Genomic DNA, 23,551 nt, shown 5'->3' on the forward strand with positions numbered 1-23,551 from the left:
CATCTGTCTGGGCAAGAGGGGCCGGGAGGGTAGGCTGGGAACGGGTTGTGGCATCAGGTGGGCTCCCTTCCTTCCTTCTTCCCTCCCACCATCACTCAGACACCCTTGAGCCTGGCATGGGGCCGCAGGCCTGCCCAAGGACTCTTCACCTTCTTGCCTGCTGGCCTAGATCAAAGCTGGCTCCTCAGCACTTACCAAGTGATCTTGGGCAAGTCACGTCCCCTCTCTGGGCCTCAGTTTCCTCATGTGTGAAATGGATTTGATTCTACCTGCCTTGCAGGGCTGCTGGGATGGTGAAGCACCTGACAGGGTGCATGGTACACAGTGGTTGTTGTTGTTAGGTGTCATCGAGTCGGTTCCGACTCACAGCGACATTATGTACAACACAACAAAACAGTGCCAGGTCCTGTGCCATGCTCACAATCGTTGTTAGCCTTGAGCCCATCATTGCAGCCACTGAGTCAATCCATCTCATTGAGGGTCGTCCTCTTTTTCACTGACCCTCTACGTTACCCAGCATGATGTCCTTCTCCAGGGGCTGGTCCCTCCTGATAACGTGTTTAGCGTATGTCAGACAATGAGAGAAGGTGCTCAGTACATGTGAACACCCTTCTGCCCCTCACCCTGCCCTCCCAAGGAAGTGGCTGCCCCAGACTTTGTCCCTGAGGCCAGGAACATCCTAGCTCCACCCTGAGGGACCCCCTTAGGGGTTGGAGTGACTCTTCCCAAGGTGCAAAGGTAGAGGCCGTGGGGTGCGGTGGCCAGACACAGTCAGCACTCAATGAGTAGCAATGATTGCTAGTCATTCATTCATTTGCTCACTCAGCAAACCTTAATTTGTCACCTACTGTGTGCTAAGCCCTGTGCCAAGCACTTTACACACATTTTATGCAATTCTCAGACATCGCTGTCCATACCTTACAGATGTGACAGCAGGCTCAGAGAGGTATGGTGACTAGGCTAGGGTTACACAGTGAGAAGCAGACGGGGATTCAAACCCAGCCAGGTCTGACTCCCCCGCTAGCCCACCGTGTTTCCAGGTGCCTGAAGCCGTGCTTGGGAGTCGGGCTGGAGCCCTGGGCCCTGGGGGTGTCCCCTACCCAACTCCTGACTCCTGGGAGTTGCAGCCACCAAGCCCTGGACATCTGCTGTGCCCAGTGCTGGCCCTTCCAATAGCCTATGGGTAACTCCATCATCACCTTCCTCGTTGTTTTTAATTTAAAAAGTGTTACAGGAGTTGGCTTGGTACCAAGGGGAGGCATTGCATAAGAATGACGCTGAGGAAGCAGTCTGCACAGCCGGCTACTTTTTTGGATATAATACAAACGGGGTAGAGGCTTCCCAACATTCTAGGAGCTGCTTTAGGATATTTGAATTGGGAACAATATTTATTCTCTCCTGTTTGTTTTTCTACTCTTTCTGTCAGGAACATCATTATTTTTATAACAAGAGTAAAAATAATAATAAAGAAATAAAATAATAATAATTAAAAACAAACTCTTATTAGAGAAAACGGAGCCCTGGTGGCACAGTGGTTGAGAGTGCAGGCTGCTAACCAAAAGGGCGGCTGTTCGAATTCACCAGCCAGCTGCTCCTTGGAAACCCTGTAGGATTCCTATGAGTCTGAATCAACTCAACAGCAACGGGTTTGGCCTTTTGGTTTAGAGAGAAAAAATTTGAGAACAGAGAGTGGAGACTCCAGCTGCTTGCTGCTGGGGACGCTGGGGGAGGATGGGGCAGGCCTGCTGGCCAGGATGAGTTCTCAGCCCTGCAGCTCACAAGGTGAGTTCACCTGGGCCCACCTGATGGCTTAACCTGCAGGCAGCCCTAAGGCTCTGGTAGCCACTTCATAAGCCACCTCAAAAATCCTTTCTGGAAATGAGGCGGTGTATCAGTCAGGGTTTATGGGACATTGGCGGTTCAGTGGTAGAATTCTCTCCTTCCATTCAGGAGACCTGAGTTCTGTTCCTGGTCAGTGCACCCCATATGTAGCTACCACTCATCTGTCAGTGGAAGCTTGCATGTAGCTGTGATGGTGAACAGGCTTCAGTGGAGCTTCTAGACTAAGACAGACTAGGAAGAAAGGCCTGGCAATCTCCTTCCAAAAATCAGCCAATGGAAACTTTATGGATCACATCGGTCTAGTCTGCAACTGATCATGGGGATGGTGCAGAACTAGGCAGTGTTTCATTCTGCTGTGTATGGGGTCACAAGGAGTTGGGGACCAACTCCATAGCAGCCAATAACAACAACGACATCAGCCAGGGTTTAGTCCAAAAGCAGAAACCACTCTAGGTCTTTCAAGCAGAGGGCATTTTGTACAGGGAATTGGCTACACAAGTGACCAAAAGCTGAGAAGCCGTTTGGGATTGCTGTAATCTTTACAGAAGTAGATCGCCTGATCTTTTCTCCCAGGGAGAGCTGGGTGGGTTTGAACCAGGGCCCTTTCAATTAGCAGCCACGTGCTTAGCCATTGCACCACCAGGGCTCCTGGGGAGCACTAACGAGACCAAAACAACTCGTTACTGGGCTTGGAAGCTTGGTATTTGTATTCTTTGCCTCACTTTTTAAAAAGTGAAATGAATCAAATTTAATAAAGCAATTTAAAATCAAAGGTTACAAACAGATTACAGAAGTCTTCATGTATAACAAGATTTCTAAATAATTCGGAGACCCTAAACTTTAGAACCACTCGTCTTTCTGTCCAGGCACATTTATTAAGGATGTGCTAAGTGCCAACACATGGAACCCTGGTGGTGCAGTGGTTAAGGAGCTTGGCTGCTAACCACAAAGTCAGCAGTTTGAGTCCACCAGCCGCTCCTTGGGAACCTTGTGGGGCAGTTCTACTTTGTGGAGTCAACTTGAAGGCAATGGGTTTAGTTTTGTCTTCCACATGAGGGAGACATGGGTACGATACTTAGAGGGACAATTAAACCAAAGGAAACCAGAAGGGAAATGAGGAGGGTTCGCTTGTCATCAGGACAGCTTCTTATCCTGAGAGCCGAAGGGTAGGGGGAATGGGAGGGAGGGCACACAAAATCTTCCAGGTAGCTCTAATCAGGGTAGTGAGCCTGTCAGCTCTGGCAGGGAGGCAAGACTGGAACTCCATGGACTCCAATGCCTCCTGTACCCAGTGCCTGGAGGGGTCAGTGCAGGAGGCTTAGCACCAGGGAAAGTGGTGATGGGGTCCCTCCTGTAGTCCCACCGCCACCATGCTCTCAGACTCCCTGTGGCCCTGCCCATTTGCAGACGCCAAAATTGAAGGCAGAAGGGTTGTGGGAGGTGGGAGCCACTGGGGGCTCAGGCTTCTCAGCCTGCCTGCTCACTGCTTTGTGGAGCTGGGGGGAGAGTGCTCTTTGCAGATCTACAAACTCAGTGAGTCTGGCCTGGAGGTGGCTGGAATGACATGCCTGGGCTTGGCACTTTTCTAAGGCTTTACATTAACTCAGCTCAGCCCGCAACAGCCCTGGGAGGTGGTGCTAGGAGTAGCCCCATTTTACAGGTGCAGAAAATGAGGCACAGAGAAGTGGGGCTAATTCCTAAAGCTACTCAGCCTTTGAATTGTGGTGTTGGCGAAGAATATTGACTATGCCATGGACTGCCCAAAGAACACACAAATCTGTCTTGGAAGAAGTACACCCAGAATGCTCCTTAGAAGCAAGGATGGCGAGAGTATGCCTTACATACTTTGGACATGTTATCAGGAGGGGCCAGTCCCTGGAGAGGGACATCATGCTTGGTAAAGTAGAGGGTCAGCAAAAAAGAGGAAGACTCTCAACGAAATGGATTGACACAGTGGCTGCAACAATGGGCTCAAGCATGGCAACAATTGTGAGGATGGCGCAGGGCCGGGCGGTGTTTCGTTCTGTTGTGCACAGGGTAGCTATGAGTGGGGAAAACAATTCAGCCGGGAAGTGGCTGAGGGAGGATTTGAACTCGTATCCCTCATCCTGGAGGCCGAGCGCTGGCGGCGCACGGACACACACGCGCTCTGACTCCCAGGCCGGCCCGCCCCCAGCCACCGAGGGGCGGCCCGTGTGCGGACGGGGCGTGGCGGGGCAGGCTCGGGAAGGAAGTGCCCGCGGCCGAGGGGACAGCGGGGCGCTGCTTCTAAGTCTGGCCGTCGGGTCGGGCCATGGAGGCGGAGCCGCCGCTCTACCCCGTGGCGGGAGCCGCGGGTCCGCAGGGCGACGAGGACCCACTCGGGGTCCCGGACGGGCAGGCGGCCCCGGTGAGCGGGCACGGGGAAGCGGAGGGCCGGGTCTCCCTGTCCGGGCGAAGGCGCCCCGGGACAGGGTGCGGGGTCGAGGGGGGGCAGGGGTTAGGGCGCCTCCGGTCAGGGTGCGGGGTTCCGGGCTGCGGGGTCCCGGGAGGGGGGGTGAGGGTGCCCCGGGTCAGGGTGGGGAGTCCCGGGGGCTGGGTCCTGGGGATGGCAACGTGGAGCGTCGGCTCTCCCCAGGGGGCTGCGAGGGTCGGCTGCGGGGCGGAGACCCCGGGCCTCGGGGACCCTGATTCGAGCGCCGTGCCCCGCAGCTGGACGATCTAGTGGGCGCGTACCCCAACTACAATGAGGAGGAGGAGGAGCGCCGCTACTACCGCCGCAAGCGCCTGGGCGTGCTCAAGAACGTGCTGGCGGCCAGCACCGGCGGCTCTCTCACCTACGGCGTCTACCTGGGTACGTGCTGCTGGACCAGGCCAGGGACGGCCCGGGAGCGGGGCTGGCACGGGAACCCAGGCGTCCTCTCACGCCCAGACCCCAGGCTGGGAAAGAGAAACCTTGGGGCCGGCAGTCCTGCCTTCCTCTTTCACTTCCCGCTCTGTGGGCCTTGCAGCTGCAGCGGCGGACACCCCACATCGGGGCACAAGGTGACACAGGGCAGTGCTCCCCAGGTCCCAGGCAGAGTCTTCCTGTGGGTGGGTGAGGGTCTGAGTGCCCTGCGAAGGCCTGCGCGTTTGCAATTGGGGCGCTGGGTGGAGGATGGGGGAACAAAGAGGGGAGTGTTCCGAGTTCAAGGGCCCCACGCTGCTAACCCTTGGCTCAGCCTGGCCTTCCCCGTCTGTCTTCACGGGCAAGCATCCCTTTGGCGTAAGGCTTACCTTGGGGCCTCCTTGGTTGCCCCCAGAGCCAGGCAGCTCCCCTCACGCCCGCTCCCTGCACGCAGGCCTCCTGCAGATGCAGCTAATTTTGCACTATGACGAGACCTACCGCGAGGTCAAGTACGGCAACATGGGGCTGCCCGACATCGACAGCAAGATGCTCATGGGTATCAACGTGACGCCCATCGCGGCCCTGCTCTACACGCCTGTGCTCATCAGGTGGGCCCAGGCCTGGGCCATCCCAGGCGTGGGAGGGGGGCCGGCGCTGCTGCTCCATCCGGGCTCCAGCCCTGGCGCTCCCGGGGGGAGGGAAGCTGGAGAGAGGCTTGTCTACCTGGAAGGGTGAGCGTGGAAGGGAGTGGGGACAGGGTCTGGGGAAGGAAACAAGAGCTTCGCCCCAGAGCACATTTGGTTTCAAAAACCCAAAACCAAACCCACTGCCACTGAGTTGATTACAAAGTAGAGCTGCTCCATAGGGTTTACTTGGCTGTAATCTTTATGGAAGCAGATCACCAGGCCCTTCTCCTGTAAGGCTGCTGGATGGGTTCGAACACCAACCTTTAGGTTAGTAGCCAAAAGCAAACTGTCTGTGCCGCTAGGAACCTTAATGATGATAGCTCAACCTTGTTTGTTCTTATGTGCTGGGCAGTTTACAAGTGTTACTCCCAACGATCCCAGGTAGGTGCTATAATCTTATACAAGAAGAAACCAAGAGGTTAAATAAATGGCTCAAGACTCACAGACAGTATCTGGCAGACTGAAGATTTGAACCCAGACAGAGTGACTCCAAAACCCACATGTTTAGCTCCTGCCGAAATGACCAGACCAATTTTCCACAAGGTTATGCCAATTTGCATGAGCCCTGGCTGTGTGTCATTTTTAAAACCACATCCTCACCAGCAATGAGTGTTAGCATTTTTATTTTTTGCTGTTGTAAAACAACAAAATGTACAGGGCATTTATTTGTGACTTGCTCCCCCCCAAAAAAGTATAGGAGGGGCTGCTGCTCTATTTATTACAAGGAAAGATACAGAAAATGAAAGAACTGGGGTTCTGTAACAGAAGAGGAGATAGTTATAACAGAAAACCAGGGTCATAAGCTTTGAGGGTCCTGAAAGCCAAGGCAAAGAAAGAAAGTAGAAAGCACACATGCTCCAGTCATACCTGAAGAGCCCAGGAGTCCTTTTTAGCCTGACCAGCTTCCGTATGCTGATTGGGTCTGTATCCCATTCACTCATCACCCCCCTTTGGACCCGGGCCAGCAAGGCTGTTGCTATAGGAGCCAGTGAGGAGGAAAGTCCCTGGCTGACTTCAACGGACTGCAGGAGCAATGGACTGGGAGGCAGGGGTGCCAGGATCTCAGCCCTGCTGCTCACCAGCGATGGGGCCTCTGTGCCTGGTCCCTTAGAGACATGTCCCTGGACCTTCAGTCACAGCACATGAGCTTGGGTGGAGAAGGGGTGGAAGTCAGAGAGTCAGAGAGCCCAGAACAAGAATGAGGCTGCATTTGCCCACTGACCACGGGTTTGTAACACCCGCTCCCCTTATCTCCTTCCATCCTTGAAAAGGCCATTGGAGGCCCCTGGGCCTATAGGTGTGTGGACACAAAGTAGCTTGCCTGAGGCCACACTAAAAAACCAAACAAAACCCGTTGCTGTCAAATCAATTCTGACTCATAGCGACCCTATAGGACAAAGCAGGACTTCCCCGTAGAGTTTCTGAGGCTGTAATCTTTATGGAAGTAGACTGCCACATCTTTCTCCTTCACAGCGGCTGGTGGGCTTGAACCGCTAACCTTTCAGTTAGCAGCTGAATGCTCAACCACTGCACCACCAGGGCTCCTATTTCAGCTGCGCAGCAAGCCTGTATCTGCTGAGACACCATCTTAGGGGCCCTTGACTCCAAGGCCAGGCTCCACGGTGCCAGAATCTCTCCTCCTGCCCACAGGTTTTTTGGCACCAAGTGGGTGATGTTCCTGGCTGTGGGCATCTACGCCCTCTTTGTCTCCACCAACTACTGGGAGCGCTACTACACACTTGTGCCCTCCGCCGTCACCCTGGGCATGGCCATCGTGCCCCTGTGGGCCTCCATGGGCAACTACATCACCAGGTGAGCAGGGAGGTGGGAGGCTAGAGACCTGGTTGAGCCTCTGCTGCATTGCCAACCTCACCTGGGGGGGCTTGGGCAAGCCCCTTCCGCCCTCTGGGTCTCAGTTTCCCCATACATGAGGTACAGGGTGGTAGCTCTGGGTGCAGGAAGTGGAGGGGCCCCAGCAGAGGTGGGGCTGGGAAAAGCCTTCTCTGCTTTGTGGCCCAGGATGGCCCAGAAATACTACGAGTACTCCCACTACAAGGAGCAGGAGCAGGGCCCTCAGAATCGCCCACCGCGGGGCTCCCATGCGCCCTATCTCCTGGTGTTCCAGGTCATCTTCTATGGCTTCTTCCACGTGAGTGCCCCATGGGGCCTTTGGGGGAGGATGGAATACCAGGCCCAGAGCCCACATATTAAAGCCCATTCCATAGTCTTCTCAGCCTTCTGCTCCTACCTTCCTTTCTTGAGCCAACCCCTGCTTACTTACCTCTGGCAACTGAGACCTCATAACCCACCTGGACACAATGCTGACCAGGAGGAAGTTCTCCTGCTCTAGGCACCACCCCCCCGGCCCCCGCCTCCCCACCCGGCTGCCCTGCAGAGGTGGGAGGGCCTCTGTCCCCTCCCAGGCTGTGCCCAGTCCCTTCCCTGACTCTGTGCTCCAGTCTGACCCCAGCTGTCCTCTTGCCCACAGCTGAGTTTCGCCTGCGCCCAGCTGCCCATGGTCTACTTCCTGAACCACTACCTGTATGACCTGAACCACACGCTGTACAACGTGCAGAGCTGCGGTTAGCCCTTGTGCGGTAGAGGGTCCCCAAGACCTGCTCACCTCCCCTCATTCGATCTTCAGCAGACATTGGCTGGACATTGGACCCTGGAGGGCACAGAGAGGATGTCCTAGCTTACAGGGCTCAGGGCTTGGAGCCCAGTGTCCCATAGGCTTGGTGGGCGAGGCACAGGGCCCTGTGGGACTATGTAGTTGGGACATCTGACCCAACCTGGGTGGTCTGGGAAGGCTGCCTGGAGGCAGCGATATCTGTGCTGAGCTGCCTGTGGAATCTCTCTCAGGGCCAGGCATACAGTCAGTGCTCAGTCAGTGCTGGGTGAATGTATGGAGATCAGAAGTGGGTTTGGTGCCCTGAACCTCTGGGCAGTGGGGCGAGAAGGGTGCCGTGTAGGCCGCCCCTTCTTGGGGCACCTCCACCCCCAGCCGCCTGAACCTCCAAGCTGCTTCCCCAGCGAACCCTGCCTCTGTGTCTCTCTCTACTTCCTTGTGACTGGGGTGACAATGTGCCCTGCTCCTGCCTCACGATGCCCCCTGCACCGCCCTTCCCCAGGCACTAACAGCCACGGCATCCTCAGCGGCTTCAACAAGACGGTTCTGCGGACGCTGCCGCGGAGCCGAAACCTCATCGTGGTGGAGAGCGTGCTCATGGCGGTGGCCTTCTCGGCCATGCTGCTGGTGAGGCCCCAGCTGGGGGCGGAGCCGGGGTGGGGCGTGGCCAGCAGTCTGGGGGCGTGGCTATAGCGGGGGCGCGGCCTCGGGGCATGGCGATCATCTCCCAGGATTGAGTTGGGGAGCTGGGGAGACCGGGCGGAGTTCTGGGGAGGGGGCCTGAGCCTGGGTGCTGGGCTTGAGGCTCGGAGGCGAGGCTGATGTACGGGGACTGAAACTGGAGGCAGAATCTCAGGGGCCGGGGAAAAGGGCAGCAGGTCCCTCAGGGATCGAGCTGGAGGCAGGGTCCAAGAAGACTGGCGGAGGCCTGTGAAGAGTCGGGGGTCCTAGGGTCGACAGGTGGAAGCTGTGGCTCAAACACGGGGCGACCCTGGATGGCAGAACAACGCCTTAGTTCAGGCGTTGAGGGCGTGGCTGAGAGCCCGGGGCGGGGCTGGGAGGCAAGGCGGGGGTCCATCATGGGTGTGCTCAGGGGGCGGGGCCTTGGGTTGAGAGGCGGGGCTAATGCCCAGGGGCGGGGCTGAGAGGAAAGACCGAGGCCCTTGGGTGCGTGCCTGGGGGGCGGAGCCTTATGCTGGGAGGCGGGGCCTTGTGCTGAGAGGCGGGGCTAAGGCCCAGGGGCGGGTCTGGAGGCAAGGCCGAGGTCCATGGATGCGTCTCAGGGGGCGGGCCTTGGGCTGAGAGGCGGGGCTAAGGCCCAGGGGCGGGTCTGGAGGCAAGGCCGAGGTCCATGGATGCGTCTCAGGGGGCGGGCCTTGGGCTGAGAGGCGGGGCTAATGCCCAGAGGCGGGTCTGGAGGCAAGGCCGAGGTCCATGGATGCGTCTCAGGGGGCGGGCCTTGGGCTGAGAGCCGGGGCTGAGGCCCGCGGCAGGGCCCCGGGGTCTGGGTGCCAGTCCTTTCAAGCGCCGGTCTGCAGGTGCTCGGCCTGTGCGGCGCTGCCTACCGCCCCACGGAGGAGATCGACCTGCGCAGCGTGGGCTGGGGCAACATCTTCCAGCTGCCCTTCAAGCACGTGCGCGACTTCCGCCTGCGGCACCTGGTGCCCTTCTTCATCTACAGCGGCTTCGAGGTGCTCTTTGCCTGCACTGGCCTCGCCCTGGTAAGGACAGTCTGCACGGGCTGCCAGATACAGTACGGTTCGCCCAGACAAACAACAAGTGCTTTCTAAATATAATACAAGTACGTCCAAATCTTCCCCTTTCTCTTCTCTCCTTGTACCTCGGGCAAGTTATTTAAACCTCTCCGAGCCTCAGTTTTCTCATCTGTGAAGTGAACGAACTAGAAAGAATGCCCGCTCCAGAGGCTTCTGAGGTTGAAATGGGTAACGCCCGTAAAGCCTTTGGTTCCATGTGGGGTACAGTCCTTGCTGTTTGGGACACTGTCCATGCATTTTCACATTGGCTGTCCCCCCCCCAGAACCTTCCCAGGAGCCTCGGAGGGAGAAACGGGGTTAGCTGCAGAGTGAGGAGGGTGCAGCCTGAAGTCACACCCCGTCAGCTGGGCTAGCTGACCTCTAACGCTCACCCCTGTCCCTGTCCCCCAGGGCTATGGCGTGTGCTCGGTGGGGCTGGAGCGCCTGGCGTACCTTCTCGCGGCTTACAGCTTGGGTGCCTCGACCGCCTCAGTCCTGGGCCTGCTGGGGCTGTGGCTGCCGCGCTCGGTGCCCCTGGTGGCCGGGGCCGTGCTGCAGCTGCTGCTCACCCTCTGCCTCTTCTTCTGGGCACCTGTGCCTCGGGTCCTGCAACACAGCTGGCTCCTCTATGTGGCAGCTGCCCTCTGGGGTGTGGGCAGCGCCCTCAACAAGACCGGGCTCAGCAGTGAGTACAGCATGGGTACTGGGGTGTGCGGGCAGGGGGCCCAGGGCTGATTCGAGGTGCTTAGGGGACATGGACATCTCGGGCAACATGGGATCCCACGGACACACTGGGGTTTGACATGGAGCCCTGTGGACACGGTGGAGGTAGGTGGGGATCCCTGTCGACATGCCGGGAGGAAGGACAGCCCATGGACAATATAGGGACAGATGAGGGGCCTGTGGACACCCTGAAGGCAGGCATGGGAGCCCCGTGGACATCCTGTGGGCACCCTGGTGTTGGGCATAGGGCCCAGGGAACACTGGGAGTCTGTGTGAAGTCTTGTGGATACATAAGGTGGATGTGAGGCTCTGTACACACCCTGTGGGTACAAAAAAAAAAACATTGCTATTGCGTGGATTCTGAGTCATAGTGGGGACAGTGTGAAAAAGAACGCACTGGGGATACCACCGTTTCATACCGAAGGCCAGGGCCCATCCAGGGGTCTCTGCCCCAGGGAGCTTGGGTAGCAGCAGGCAGCCCTGTCCACTTCCCAGGAGGTGTGTGCAGATATGCGCCTCTTTATGGAGGAGCAGGGAGTGGGAGTGAGGTCCCAACGCCAGTGTGTGGAGTCCAGAGTCCAGGTCCCAAGTTTGGGCTGCTGGGGCTGGGGCACTGGGAATATGGCCCTGTTTACAGAAGGCAGAGCGTGGGTCAGAGTTCACCAATGTAATGCTCCCCGCCTACAGGTGGGCATATGCAGTGACGCACAACCGGTACACACAGGCCCAGTCTCCTGGGTTGCCCACATGGGTGTCTGTTCTGATAGGCCAGTGCCTGAGCTGCACCAGGACATACCTGCTGCAGCAGGGCAGGGCGACCCCTAACCTACCATTCTAGAGTCAGGCGCTCCCATCTTAGTAGGAGATGGGGCCACACATGCTGGATCACACTCGTCTGTTTCTCACTGGGGCAGCCAGCTCTGGGCAGGTCCAGCCTGGGTACCTTGAACCCATATTGTGTGTGGACTGCTCAGCTCCATGTGGTCCCAAGCACTCTGTGTCCCTTTGCAGCAGCCCTGTGGAGTAGAGTACCCCTGCAGAGCCTCAGAACAGGAGTATTAATGTCCTGAGTGCTTGGCGAGGGGGTTGGCCGCAGCTCCCACTCTTTGGCCGGTGCTGTGTGGGCGTTCTTACATGAAGACCTCACAACCCAACACTTAAGATGGGAAAACCGGCTCAGGGGAGCCAGAATTGGATCCACACCTCTGTACCTCTAGACTCACAACTCTCTCACTTAGAGTCTTGAGCTCTAGAACCTGAGTCTCAGACTCCCTGTCCAGTGCCCTTTCTGGCGTCTCCAGGAAGGATTCTCTGAGACACAAGCTCCCTCCTCTCACACTTCACCTCAGCTTTGATTTGCAGAAAGCCTGTTGCTGTCAGCAGCCCACCCTGCCTGAGCAGGCTTACCTGGAGAGGAGGGGAAACAGCCCCTGCATGCCTGGCACTCCTCATTTGGGGTCAGGGACCCCGGGTGTGGACAAATGAGGCCCCCTGCACCCACACAGCAGGCTCACCTGCCTCTGCTCGGCTCTTTGAGCAGCGGCAAAACCAGGGTCTCCACTAGGGGGCGGGCCAGGACCAGCTTTCAACAAGGGCTTTCTCAGAGCTCCTGAGCCTTGGGTGGGACCAACAGGTGGAAGGTGAGCAGCCTCAGGCTCTGGGACACTTCTGCCCTGCCTGCCCTGACCCTTCTCCCCCTGCAGCGCTCCTGGGGATCCTGTATGAGGACAAGGAGAGGCAGGATTTCATCTTCACCATCTACCACTGGTGGCAGGCTGTGGCCATCTTTGCCGTGTACTTAGGCTCCAGCCTACCCATGAAGGTGAGCCTGGGAGGGGCTGGGGGGGCGAGGCACTAGGTGTCAGGCCCCACATGCCACCACCAGGTGACAGATACCTTCTGAATGCCCACCCTGGGTACTCCCTGGCTCCCCAAGGCCCCATGAAGGGCATCCCAGGCCCTGGGCCAAGGACTCATTCCCCCAACCTACTGAGCACTCCTAAATCCAGCATTCCACTTACTGCCTTACCTCCTGCTGGCCTCAGTTAACCCATCTCTGAAGGGGTTCACGGTTGGCTCTTTCCTTGTGGGTTGTTTGGTAACCCGTTCAGACGTTGGGCTCTGAGCTGGATCACATCACAGCCCATGGGGAGGCGGCAGGGTTCTCATAGTCTGCTCCCCTCCCCCGCCAGCTGCGAGGCCAGTTTAGCAGATCCTGACCAACGTTTTGTAAAAAATGAAATAGAAAATAACAATGATGGCACAGTGGTTAAGAGCTATGGCTGCTAACCAAAAGTCGGCAGTTCGAATCCACCAGCTGCAACTTCAAAACCCTATGGGGCTGTTCTACTGTCTTATATGGTGGCTGTGAATCGGAAGTGACTCGACCGCAATGGCCTTTTTTTTTTTTTTTTTTTTTTGGTTATGCATGTGAAAAGGAGCCCCGGTGGCACAACAGTTAAGTCTCGGCTGCTAACCAAAAGGTCTGTGGTTCGAACCCACTCGGTGGCTCTGTGGGAGAAAGACCTATCGATTTGCTCCCGTAAAGATTACAGCCTAGAGGCAGTTCTACTCTGTCACACGGGACCAAGGGTCACTAAGCCGGAATCGACTCCACGACACCCAATAACGACAACAACATACATGCATGCACATTGATGTAAAGCTATTTCTGACTGTGGGTTTCAGTCCCAAAAGTCGGGGAGGCATTACTTAAGGTTCACACCTGTTTAGGGAACATCTGCATTATCTACCAAACCACACCTAATCCGTTGTCGTCCAGTTGATTCCAACTCATGGTGACCCCATGTGACAGGGTAGAACTGCTCCCTAGGGTTTTCTTGGCTGTAATCTCTATGGGAAGGAGCCCTGGTGTTGTAGTGTTTAAGCACTCATCTGCTAAACAAAAGGCCCGTGATTCAAAGCCACGCAGTGGCTCCTGGGGCAGCCTGCTTCTGGAAAGATTACAGCCTTGGAAACCCTATGTGGCAGTTCTTCTCCGTCCTATAGGGTCACTATGAGTAGGAATTGACTCTACAGCACAGGTTTGGATTTTTTTTTTTTTTTTTAATCTTTACGGAAGCAGATCGCCAGTCCTTTCTTTCGAGGCGTCACTCGGTGGGTTCAAACGGCCAATCTTTTGATTACTACCCTAGCCCAAATCCCCATTCAGGAACCTTTTAGAGTAATCTTAGCCTCAGATAAGGAGGGCCAGGCCTGTGTCCTGTGCTTTACCAACATCTTATGGGATCATCACATCTGCCCTCTGAGGCCAAAGTATTATCACTCTCCGCTCTTACAGTAGGGAAACTGAGGCCCCGAGAGGTATGGTGTCTGTAATAGGTGGAGCTGACTGCTGGAGTCTAGGAGGGCCTGGTGGGGGCAGGCTCCGAGGAGGGACGGAGGGACGGACGGCGAGGGAGGGGCTATTGTGCGGTGGGAGGTGGGACCACCCGGGGAGGGGAGCTGCCGGGAAGGGCTTGGCGTGGATGGCCGGGATCCTTCACGTGCCTCTCGGTCCACCTAGGCCAAGCTGTCGGTGCTGGTGCTGACGCTGGTGGCGGCCGTGACTTCATACCTGTGGATGGAGCAGAAGCTGCAGCGAGGGGTGGTTCCGCGCCAGCCCCGCATCCCGCGGCCCCAGCACAAGGTGCGTGGCTACCGTTACCTGGAGGACGACAATTCAGACGCAAGCGACGCGGAGGACGAGCGCGGCCACGACGGCGGCGGCGGCGGCCCGGGGGACGGCGCGGAGGAGGAGGCGCCGTCTGCAGGGCCCCGGCCCGGCCCGGAGCCTGCTGGCCTCAGCCGCCGGTCCTGCCCCTACGAACAGGCGCTGGGAGGCGACGGGCCCGAGGAGCTGTGAGCGACCTGGGAGGCCTGGCCGGGATCAGCCTCCCGGCTCGCCAACCTCAGTTTACCGGGTCTCAGGTCGGGGGCTCCAGGAGCCCTCTGATTCCTGCCGCATCTTCAGTTCCCGCCCTCTGTGTTCGGGGACGCCCCTCTCGGAGCTGGGGTCACCCAGAACTTGGGGTCCTAGCTGGGCCCTCCCCCCACCCCTCCGCTTTGAAGCGGGTGGGGCCTTGGGATACTAGGCCGGGTCTGGGGTTGGAAAGACAGCACAGCGGAAACCCGGAGGCCGCTCTCCACGCCCCCCCGCCTCCCCCAGGCCCACCCCGCCGCAGCCGCGCCTTCCACGAAGGCAGTCTCTGCGCGTGCGGCCATCACGGCCTAAGGTGCCCGCGCCGCCTGGGCGCAGGACTTGCCGGCCCTTCCCCGTCCCCTCTCCGCGGTGCCTACCACCCTCAATACGCTCAGCCCTCACTTGTCCCCGACCAGGGTGGGGTCTTCTTGCAGTCATCCTCCTCCCTCCTGCTCTGGGTCCCAGCCATGGGCCACGCAGGACCCACCCGCGCTTTGCGCTTCCTGTCCCCACTGGCCGCCAAAAGGTGTGACTTTTTATAGATGAGGAGCAATAAAGAGATTTTGTATTGTCCCAACTGGGCGTCCCGGGCCGTGGGGGAGGGTGGGGGGCGTCCCGGGGGTGCCCTGGGCTGACCGGGCCTCTGGGGCGCTGTCGTCGGTGACTTTGACCCCTCCGAAGGGTTGAGTGCGGAAGGACTTGCCCATCCTACCTGGGAGTGGAGAGGGGTCCCCAGGCCCCGCCCATCAGGCCGTCCCAGCTCCTGGAGGCCCCGCCCCTCTCCAAGGCCCCGCCTCCCTCCCGGGGCCCGCCCAGCTCCCCCGCTCTCACTTGGTCCGCCCAGGAGGTAGCCGGCGGTTCTTCGTGGATCTGGGGGATGAGACAGAATCCAAAGACCCCTGCCTGCCGCCCGCTTGGGGAGCCTTCTCGGACATCCCCAGCCCCTTTTCCGTGGATCGGGCGTTTATACCCACAACCCCCAGGGACTGCCTCAGGGGCAGGGCCAGTTTCTCAGTCTTCTCGGGGTCACCCTGCGCCCAGTACGGACTTGGGTACCCTTGGTCGCTGCATTCTCCGCTGCAGCCTCAGCCCCCACGCCCACCTGAAACGGACACAGAGTCTGATGGGAGTGAGGAGACCGCGTAGAGCCTGAGAGTGCCCCTTTCCTAGACCCCCTTACGGCGAGAGGGGCTGAGATTCCGCTGTGAAGAGAGTTGAAAACTGGGGTGAGGAAATGAGGGGGCCATGGGAGGGTCACGGAGCCTCCACTGCACCCAGCAGGTTCTCTGCCTGGCTGGCCCCAAGGCGCACACACCAGCTCTCACTCCCCACCCCCCTCACCACAGCTGGATCCCAGACCCTTGGTCCTGCCCACCCCAAGTTCATGTAAACCCTCCCTCTTCTTGGCCCTCTGATGCCCCCACTGGAGTTCAGTTCTAGCAACCTCCCTGGGCCCTGGAGACCTGTCTGAGCCACAGGTTCCTCCTCTGTGAGGTGTATCTACCTGGCACTACCTGGTAGTAAGCGTTAAAGGAGAAAACTCGTGGACCACTTAGCACCATGGCTCCAAGGCTCCCTAGGCCCTGCAGGAAACTCAAAGGCACAGCTGGGGAGCTTAAATTTTCTAAGTTTTGGGAGGAAACACAGTGAAACTGTCCACCCTGTGCACCGGAGCAGTCCGGGTGCCCCACAGTTTTCACATTAGACCACACTACTTTCACGCCCTGTCTTTGAGATGCTGGGTTTCCTGGAGTTGCTGTGATAAAAGGTGAAAATCAACTCAGGACAGGAAATGATAAGGTGGTGAGCATCTGACCCACGTTGAGGAAGCTGCTCAGTGGCTGACAGGTACACACAGCCGAGTAGTAAGGAATGGTGCTATCATAGACTGAACTGTGTCCCCCAAAAATACATGTATCAATTTGGTTAGGCCATGATTCCCAGTATCGTGTGATTGTTCATTATGTCATCTGACATGAATTTCCTACGTGTTGTAAATCCTATGTCTATGATAGAGGCAGTTATGTTAATGAGGACTCATTCTGCAAGATTGGATTTTGTCTTAAGCCAATCTCTTTTGAGACATAAAAGAGAGAAGCGAGCAGAGAGAGATGGGGACCTCATACCACCAAGAAGCAAGAGCCAGGAGAGAAGTGCGTCCTTTGGACACGGGGTCCCTGAGCTGAGAAGCTCCTAGTTCAGGGGAAGATTGATGACAAGAACCTTCTTCAAGAGCCCACAGAGAGAGAAGGCCTTCCCCTGGAGCTGGCACCCTGAATTCCGACTTCTAGCCTCCTAGACTGTGAGAGAATAAACTTTCGTTTGTTAGAGCCAGCCTCTTTTGGTACTTCTGTTACAGCATCACTAGAGACCCAAGACAGGTGCTTATCAAAGAAAGAAATGGGAGTATCATTTTTTCTCTCAACTGATGTGTATAATTTGTTTTTTCCCAAATATGTGCTAAGTTGTTAAGACATAAATACTTATTAAGCGATTTGGACCTAAAATGTTTAATAACTAGTCTTTTGGGTAATTCTTTTCGCCTAAGGGGCTGCCTGAGACACTACGGATGCTGTGAATTGTAGAATTTGGGGACCTCTTTGCTAGCACAGGGTTAGCAGAGTAAGCTTTTAACAAGAGTCAGGTATTAATGTTACCAAGCCAGTTGCTGTCCAGTTGATTCTAACTCATGACAGCCCCATGTGTGTTGGAGCAGAACGGTGCTCCATGGGGTTTTCAATGGCCAAGTTTTCAGAAGTAGCTTGTCAGGCCTTTCGTCCAAGGTGCTTCTGGGTGGACTTGAACCTCCAACCTTTTGGTTAGCAGCTGAGCGCATTAACCCTCTGCAGCACCCAGGGACAGGTCCCCTCACAGGTCTCTCTGCCTCCTCCTTGCCCAGTGGACTGACTGGCTGCTTTCCTTCTGGACCTAGTTCTAACTAGGGAGGGTGATTCAACCTATGGCCTGTAACCCCCAAGAGATCAATTACCAGCTGTCTTTGGCAGATTTCAGAGTCAGTGAGGGCTGTAGCTATAGTGAGGGTCACAGGTGGCCTCCGCCTCCCTCTCCACCAGGTGGCCTGTACAGTGCTGGCAGGTGAAGGTTGGAAGGTACTCATGTGCAGACTCTCAGTGACGAGCGGGCCCAGACACGGTCACGTGGCATGCCTGGGGCTCGGGGAAGGGCCTGATCTCACTCCAGTTTCCATCAACACTTGGTGTGGAATGGAAGGCCCGCTGGAGGCAAATGTGGCAACAGCCTCATGGCAGGAGTCCTGCTACACTGCCGGTTGGTGTTGGGTAACTAGACCTCAGATAAGAAACAACGGAGCACAGCAGGGTGCTGTGTGGGAGGGTTTGAGCCTCAGGCACACCAGGCAAAGACGCGGAGGGGAACCTGGACGATGGGCCTTCATCATCACAGTTGAAAGTTATTTCTAACGTCCATTATGCAAGTGAGTAGACATACAGATGGCCCAGGCGTGTGGAGTAGACACTCAGGACTGAGGCCTTCTTTTTTTTTTCTGAATTTTTACTGTGCTTTAAGTGAAAGTTTACAAGTCAAGTTAGTCTCTCATATAAAAATTTGTATACACCTTGCTATATACTCCTAGTTGCCCTTCCCCTAATGAAACAGTACACTCCTTCACTCCACCCTGTATTCCCGTGTCCATTCAGTCAGCTTCTGTCCCCCTCTGCCTTCTCACCTCCCCTCCAGACAGGAGCTACCCAGATAGTCTCATGTGTCTACTTGAGCCAAGAAGCTCACTCCTCACCGGTATCATTTTCTATCTTATAGTCCAGCACAATCCTTATCTGAAGAGTTGACTTTGGGAATGATTCCAGTTTTGGGCTAACAGAAAGTCTGCGGACCATGACCTCCAGGGTCCTTCTAGCCTCAGTCAGACCATTAAGTCTAGTTTTTTTTATGAGAATTTGCTCTTCTGCCCTATCAGGGATTCTCTGTTGTGTTCTCTGTCAGGGTAGTCATTGTATTTAGCCGGGCACCATCTAGTTCCTCTGGTCTCAGGCTGAGGACTGGGGTCTACTGATCACAGTCCTCTCACCAGTGTGTGTTTCTGTGGGAAGACTTCACGTGTCACCTCACTGCTCCTGGTACGTGGGTGAGACCCACATACCCACACGTGGTAGGCACCACACACAAACACATGACAAACAACACACATGACAGGGAGCACACCAGCAAACACACATGCACACAACAAGCAATATATGCACATGTGATCGGCAGCACACATAATAGACCACACACATGACAGGCCACGCACACAACAGGTAGTTCACATACAAACACACAGAACAGGCAGGATACATACACACATGGGAGGTCACAAACACGACAGTCAATACTAGGCACATGACAGGTAATTAACAAATGCATGTGACAGCCAACACACATGGCACATAACATGCAGCAATCGACATACATGCACACAACAGGCAACACACAAACACACGACAGCCAGCATACAACAAGCAACACATAGGAATGCATATGAAGGCAACGCATGACACCCAACATGTGCACAAAATAGGCAGCATACATGTGCACCCATACGTAACAGGCCACACACATGATGAGCAACATACACAGGGCAGGCAACACCCATGCACACAAACACACAGGTCAGGCACTGTGCTAAGTCGTGACAGCATGCCCCAGCACACTGGCTGGCTCTCCTTTGGAGCAGGGTAACTGAGCCATCAGGTGAGAATGCCAGGCTACTTGGCAGCTCCATGCCCAGCTGTAAATTATGACACTGGCACTGGGTCGTCTCCTCAGTCCTGCCACCTCTGAATAAGGCGACTGGGTGAAGGTTCTAGAGCCCTGAGTGGAAGATCAGACTCTCTGTCCTGGTGTCTGACTCTGGTCCTCATCCTTGTCCTTCAAAGCAACTCTCTGTGATTTTGTCAGTCTACCCTTTGGAGATTTTAAAATTATGTGATTCCGAGAATCTACAGTCTGAGATTGAAGACTAAGGTGTGCCTGGCCCAAGCCATGGTGTTTTCAATCGCCTCATGTGCATGTGAAAGCTGGACGATGAAGAAGAATTGATGCCTTTGAATTGTGGTGTTGTCAAAGAATATTGAATATACCATGGACTGCCAAAAGAATGAACAAATCCGTACAACCAGAATGCTCCTTAGAAACAAAGATGGCAAGACTATGTCTCACATACTTTGGACATGTTTTCAGGAGGGATCAGTCCCTAGAAAATGATATCATGCTTGGTAAAGGGTCAGTGAAAAAGAGGAAGGCCCTCAATGAGATGGATTGATATGGTGGCTGCAACAGTAGGCTCAAGAACAGCAACGATTGTGAGGATGGTGTAGGACCAGGCGGTGTTTTGTTCTGTTGTACGTAGGGTCGCTACGAGTCGGAATGGACTTGGGGACACCCAACAACAAATTCTCAATAGCAGATTGTTGTTGTCATTGGGTGCCATCAAGTTGGCTCTGACTCATAGCTACCCTATAGGACAGGGTAGAACTGGCCCATAGGGTTTCCAAGGAGCAGCTGGTAGATTTGAACAGCTGACCTTTTTGGTTTGCAGCTGAGCTCTTAACCACTACGTCACAGAATAGACAACCTGAAAAATCTCATTCTTCAAAACCCCTAGAAATGCTGGATAAAATAAAACAAACTTCCTTTTAAAAATATAGCTGGGCTCTCAAGAAAATAACTAAAGTCCCCTAGGGCCAAAATGAAGAGGAAGCTGAAAACTGGGGTAGTGAGGAGAGACATTGATAGTGCAGCTGCCTGGGCCTGGGGAGAAGGCATTCAGGTCTCTGAAACCAATGGCTTGAGTTTTCACTAAACTGACTACACTTCACTAAATTTTCATTAAACTTGTCGCACCATACAGGGGATGAGCTGAGGGTTGGGAGCCCTTCCAAGGCAGGGAGTTGGTATTTAAACCCTACATAAAGTTGAGACCATAGATAAGCAAGATTTTTAGGGAAAGTGTGTTGTGGTTGTTGTTAGGTGCCGTCGAGTCGATTCTGATTCATAGTGACCCTATGTACCACAGAACGAAACTCTGCCCTGTCCTGCGTGCGCGCCATGGTCACATTGCTATGCTTGAGTCCGTTGTTGCAGCTACCGAGTCAATCCATCTTGCTGAGGGTCTTCCTTTTTTCCACCGACCCTGTACTTTACCAAGCATGATGTCCTTTTCCAGGGACTGATCCCTCCTGACAACATGTCCAAAGTATGTGAGACACAGCCTCTCCATCCTTGCTTCTAAGGAACATGTTCCAAGACAGGTGTATGTTTGTTCTTTTGGCACTCCATGGTCTATTCAATATTCTTCGCCAACACCACGATTCAAAGGCATTAATTCTTTTTCAGCCTTCCTTACTCATTGTCCAGCTTTCACATGCATGTGATGTGATTGAAAATACCGTGGCTTGGGTTAGGCGCACCTCAGTCTTCAAGGTGACATCTTTGCTTTTCAACACTTTGAAGAGGTCCTTTGCAGCAGCTTCGCCCAATGCAATGCGTCTTTTGATTTCTTGACTGCTGCTTCCGTGGCTGTTGATTGTGGATCCAAGTTAAATGAAATCCTTGGCAACTTCAGTCTTTTCTCCGTTTATCATGATGTTGCTTATTGGTCCAGTTGTGAGGATTTTTGTTTTCTTTATGTTGAGCTGTAATCCATACTGAAGTCTGTGGTCTTTGATCTTCATTAGTAACTGCTTCAAGTCCTCTTCACTTTCAGCAAGCAATGTTGTGTCATCTGCATAACGCAGGTTGTTAATGAGTCTTCCTCCAATCCTGATGCCCCTTTCTTCTTCATATAGTCCAGCTTCTCGGATTATTTGCTCAGCATACACATTGAATAGGCACGGTGAAAGGATAGAACCCTGACACACACCTTTCCTGCCTTTAAACCACACAGTATCACCTTGTTCTATCCAAACAGCTACCTCTTGGCCTATGTACAGGTTCCTCATGAGCACAATTAAGTGTTCTGGAATTCCCATTCTTTGAAATGTTTTCCATAGTTTGTTATGATTCACACAGTCGAACGCTTTGCATAGTCAATAAAACACAGGTAAACATCCTTCTGGTATTCTCTACATTCAGCCAGGATCCATCTGACATCAGCAATGATATCCCTGGTTCCACATCTTCTTTTGAATCCAGCCTGAATTTCTGGAAGTTCCCTGTCTATATACTGTTGCAGCCGCTTTTGAATGATCTTCGATTCGATAATTTCCGCATTTGATTGGATCACCTTTCTTGGGAATAGGCATAAATGTGGCTGTCTTCCAGTCAGTTGGCCAGGTAGCTGTCTTCCAAATTTCTTGGCATAGGCGAGTGAACACTTCCAGCGTTGCATCTCTTTGTTGAAACATCTCAGTGGATATTCTGTCAATTCCTGGAGTCTTGTTTTTCACCAGTGCCTTCAGTGCAGCTTGGATTTCTTCCTTCAGGACTATCAGTTCCTGATCATATGCTACCTCTTGAAATGGTTGAACGTCAACCAATTCTTTTTGGCACAATGACTCTGTGTATGCCTTCCGTCTTCTTTTGATGCTTCCTGCATCATTTAATATTTTCCCCATAGAATCCTTCAGTATTGAAACCAGAGGCTTGAATTTTTTCTTCAGTTCTTTTACCTTGAGAAATGCCGAGCATGTTCTTCCCTTTTGGTTTTCTACCTCCATGTCTTTGACATGTCATTATAATAATTTATTTTGTCTTTCTTGAGCTGCCCTTTGAAATCTTCTGTTCAGCTCTTTTACTTCATCACTTCTTCCTTTTGCTTTAGCTGCTCGATGTTCAAGAGCAAGTTTCAGAGTCTCTTCTGACGTCCATTTTGGTCTTTTCTGAATAGCAGCAGAACATTGCCTGATGTAGTGCTGGACGATGAGCCCCCAGGTTGGAAGGCACTCAAAAGACGCCTGGGGAAGAGCTCCCCCCTCAAGAGTAGAGTTAACTCTAATGATGTGGATAGAGTGAAGCTTTTGGGACTTTCATTATCTTATGTGACATGAGGTAATGAGAAGAAACGGCTGCAAACATCCATTAATAATCAGAACCCGGAATGTACGAAGTATGAATTTAGGAAAACTGGAAATTGTCCAAAAATGAGATGGAATGCATAAACATCAATATCTTAGGCATTAGTGACCTGAAATGGACTGGTATTGGTCCTTTTGAATCAAACAATCATTATGGTCTACTATGCTGTGAATGAAAACTTGAAGAGGAATGACATTGCATTCATCATCAAAAAGAACATTTCAAGATCTATCCTGAAGTACAACGCTGTCAGTGACAGGATAATATCCATATGCCTACAAGGAAGATCAGTTAATATGACTATTAATCAAATTTATGCACCAACCACTAAGGCCAAAGATGAAGAAATGGAAGATTTTTACCAACTTCTGCAGTCTGAAATCGATCAAACATGCAATCAGGATGCATTGACAATTACTGGTGATTGGAATGCGAAAGCTGGAAACAAAGTAGAAAGGATTGGTAGTTGGAAGATATGGCTTTGATGATAGAAACAATGCTGGAGATCTCATGATAGAATTTTGCAAGACCAACGACTTTTTTATTGCAGATACCTTTTTTCACCAACATAAATGGCGACTATACACACGGACCTCACCAGATGGAATTCACAGGAATCAAATCGACCACATCTGTGGAAAGAGATGATGGAAAAGCTCAATATCATCAGTCAGAACAAGGCCAGGGGCCGACTGTGGAACTGACCATCGATTGCTCATATGCAAGTTCAAGCTGAAACTGAAGAAAACTAAAACAAGTGCATGAGAGCCAAAGTATGACCTTGAGTCTATCCCATCTGAATTTAGAGACCATCTCAAGAATAGATTTGACGTGTTGAACACTAATGACCGAAGGCCAGACGAGTTGCGAAATGATATCAAGGACATCATACATGAAGAAAGCAAGAGGTCATTAAAAAGACAGGAAAGAAAGAAAAGACCAAAATGGATGTCAGAAGGGACTTGAAAGGGAAAGTGTAGATTAGAAAAAAAATTCACCCAGAAGCACCGAAAGATGACAAGGAAGTTTGAGCTTTGAATGGGAAAGAAAGTTTCCTATGAGACGTTTCTATTTTCA

The 23,551-nt window shown here is 53.8% G+C and overlaps 1 protein-coding gene across 1 annotated transcript; it reads left to right on the top strand.

Moving 5' to 3' along the window:
• Positions 1-4,078: 4,078 nt before the first annotated feature.
• On the top strand, positions 4,079-15,022 carry UNC93B1 (unc-93 homolog B1, TLR signaling regulator). The gene is made up of 11 exons (XM_003419391.3): positions 4,079-4,231; positions 4,534-4,675; positions 5,163-5,316; positions 7,045-7,206; positions 7,414-7,543; positions 7,883-7,976; positions 8,526-8,650; positions 9,562-9,744; positions 10,189-10,462; positions 12,204-12,322; positions 14,027-15,022. The coding sequence occupies exons 1-11, from the start codon at positions 4,136-4,138 to the stop codon at positions 14,363-14,365; spliced, it is 1,818 nt and encodes a 605-aa protein (XP_003419439.2). The 5' UTR covers positions 4,079-4,135; the 3' UTR covers positions 14,366-15,022.
• Positions 15,023-23,551: the final 8,529 nt, after the last annotated feature.

The sequence above is a fragment of the Loxodonta africana genome, chromosome 7 (assembly GCF_030014295.1).
Source record: "Loxodonta africana isolate mLoxAfr1 chromosome 7, mLoxAfr1.hap2, whole genome shotgun sequence".
NCBI lineage: Eukaryota > Metazoa > Chordata > Mammalia > Proboscidea > Elephantidae > Loxodonta > Loxodonta africana.

Excerpts from the sequence above, each read along its gene's own strand:
- UNC93B1 (XM_003419391.3), top strand. The coding sequence starts at position 4,136 with ATGGAGGCGGAGCCGCCGCTCTACCCCGTGGCGGGAGCCGCGGGTCCG. Across the intron at positions 8,651-9,561 it reads CCTTCTCGGCCATGCTGCTG|GTGCTCGGCCTGTGCGGCGC; the intron begins GTGAGGCCCCAG and ends GCCGGTCTGCAG. Across the intron at positions 10,463-12,203 it reads CAACAAGACCGGGCTCAGCA|CGCTCCTGGGGATCCTGTAT; the intron begins GTGAGTACAGCA and ends CTCCCCCTGCAG.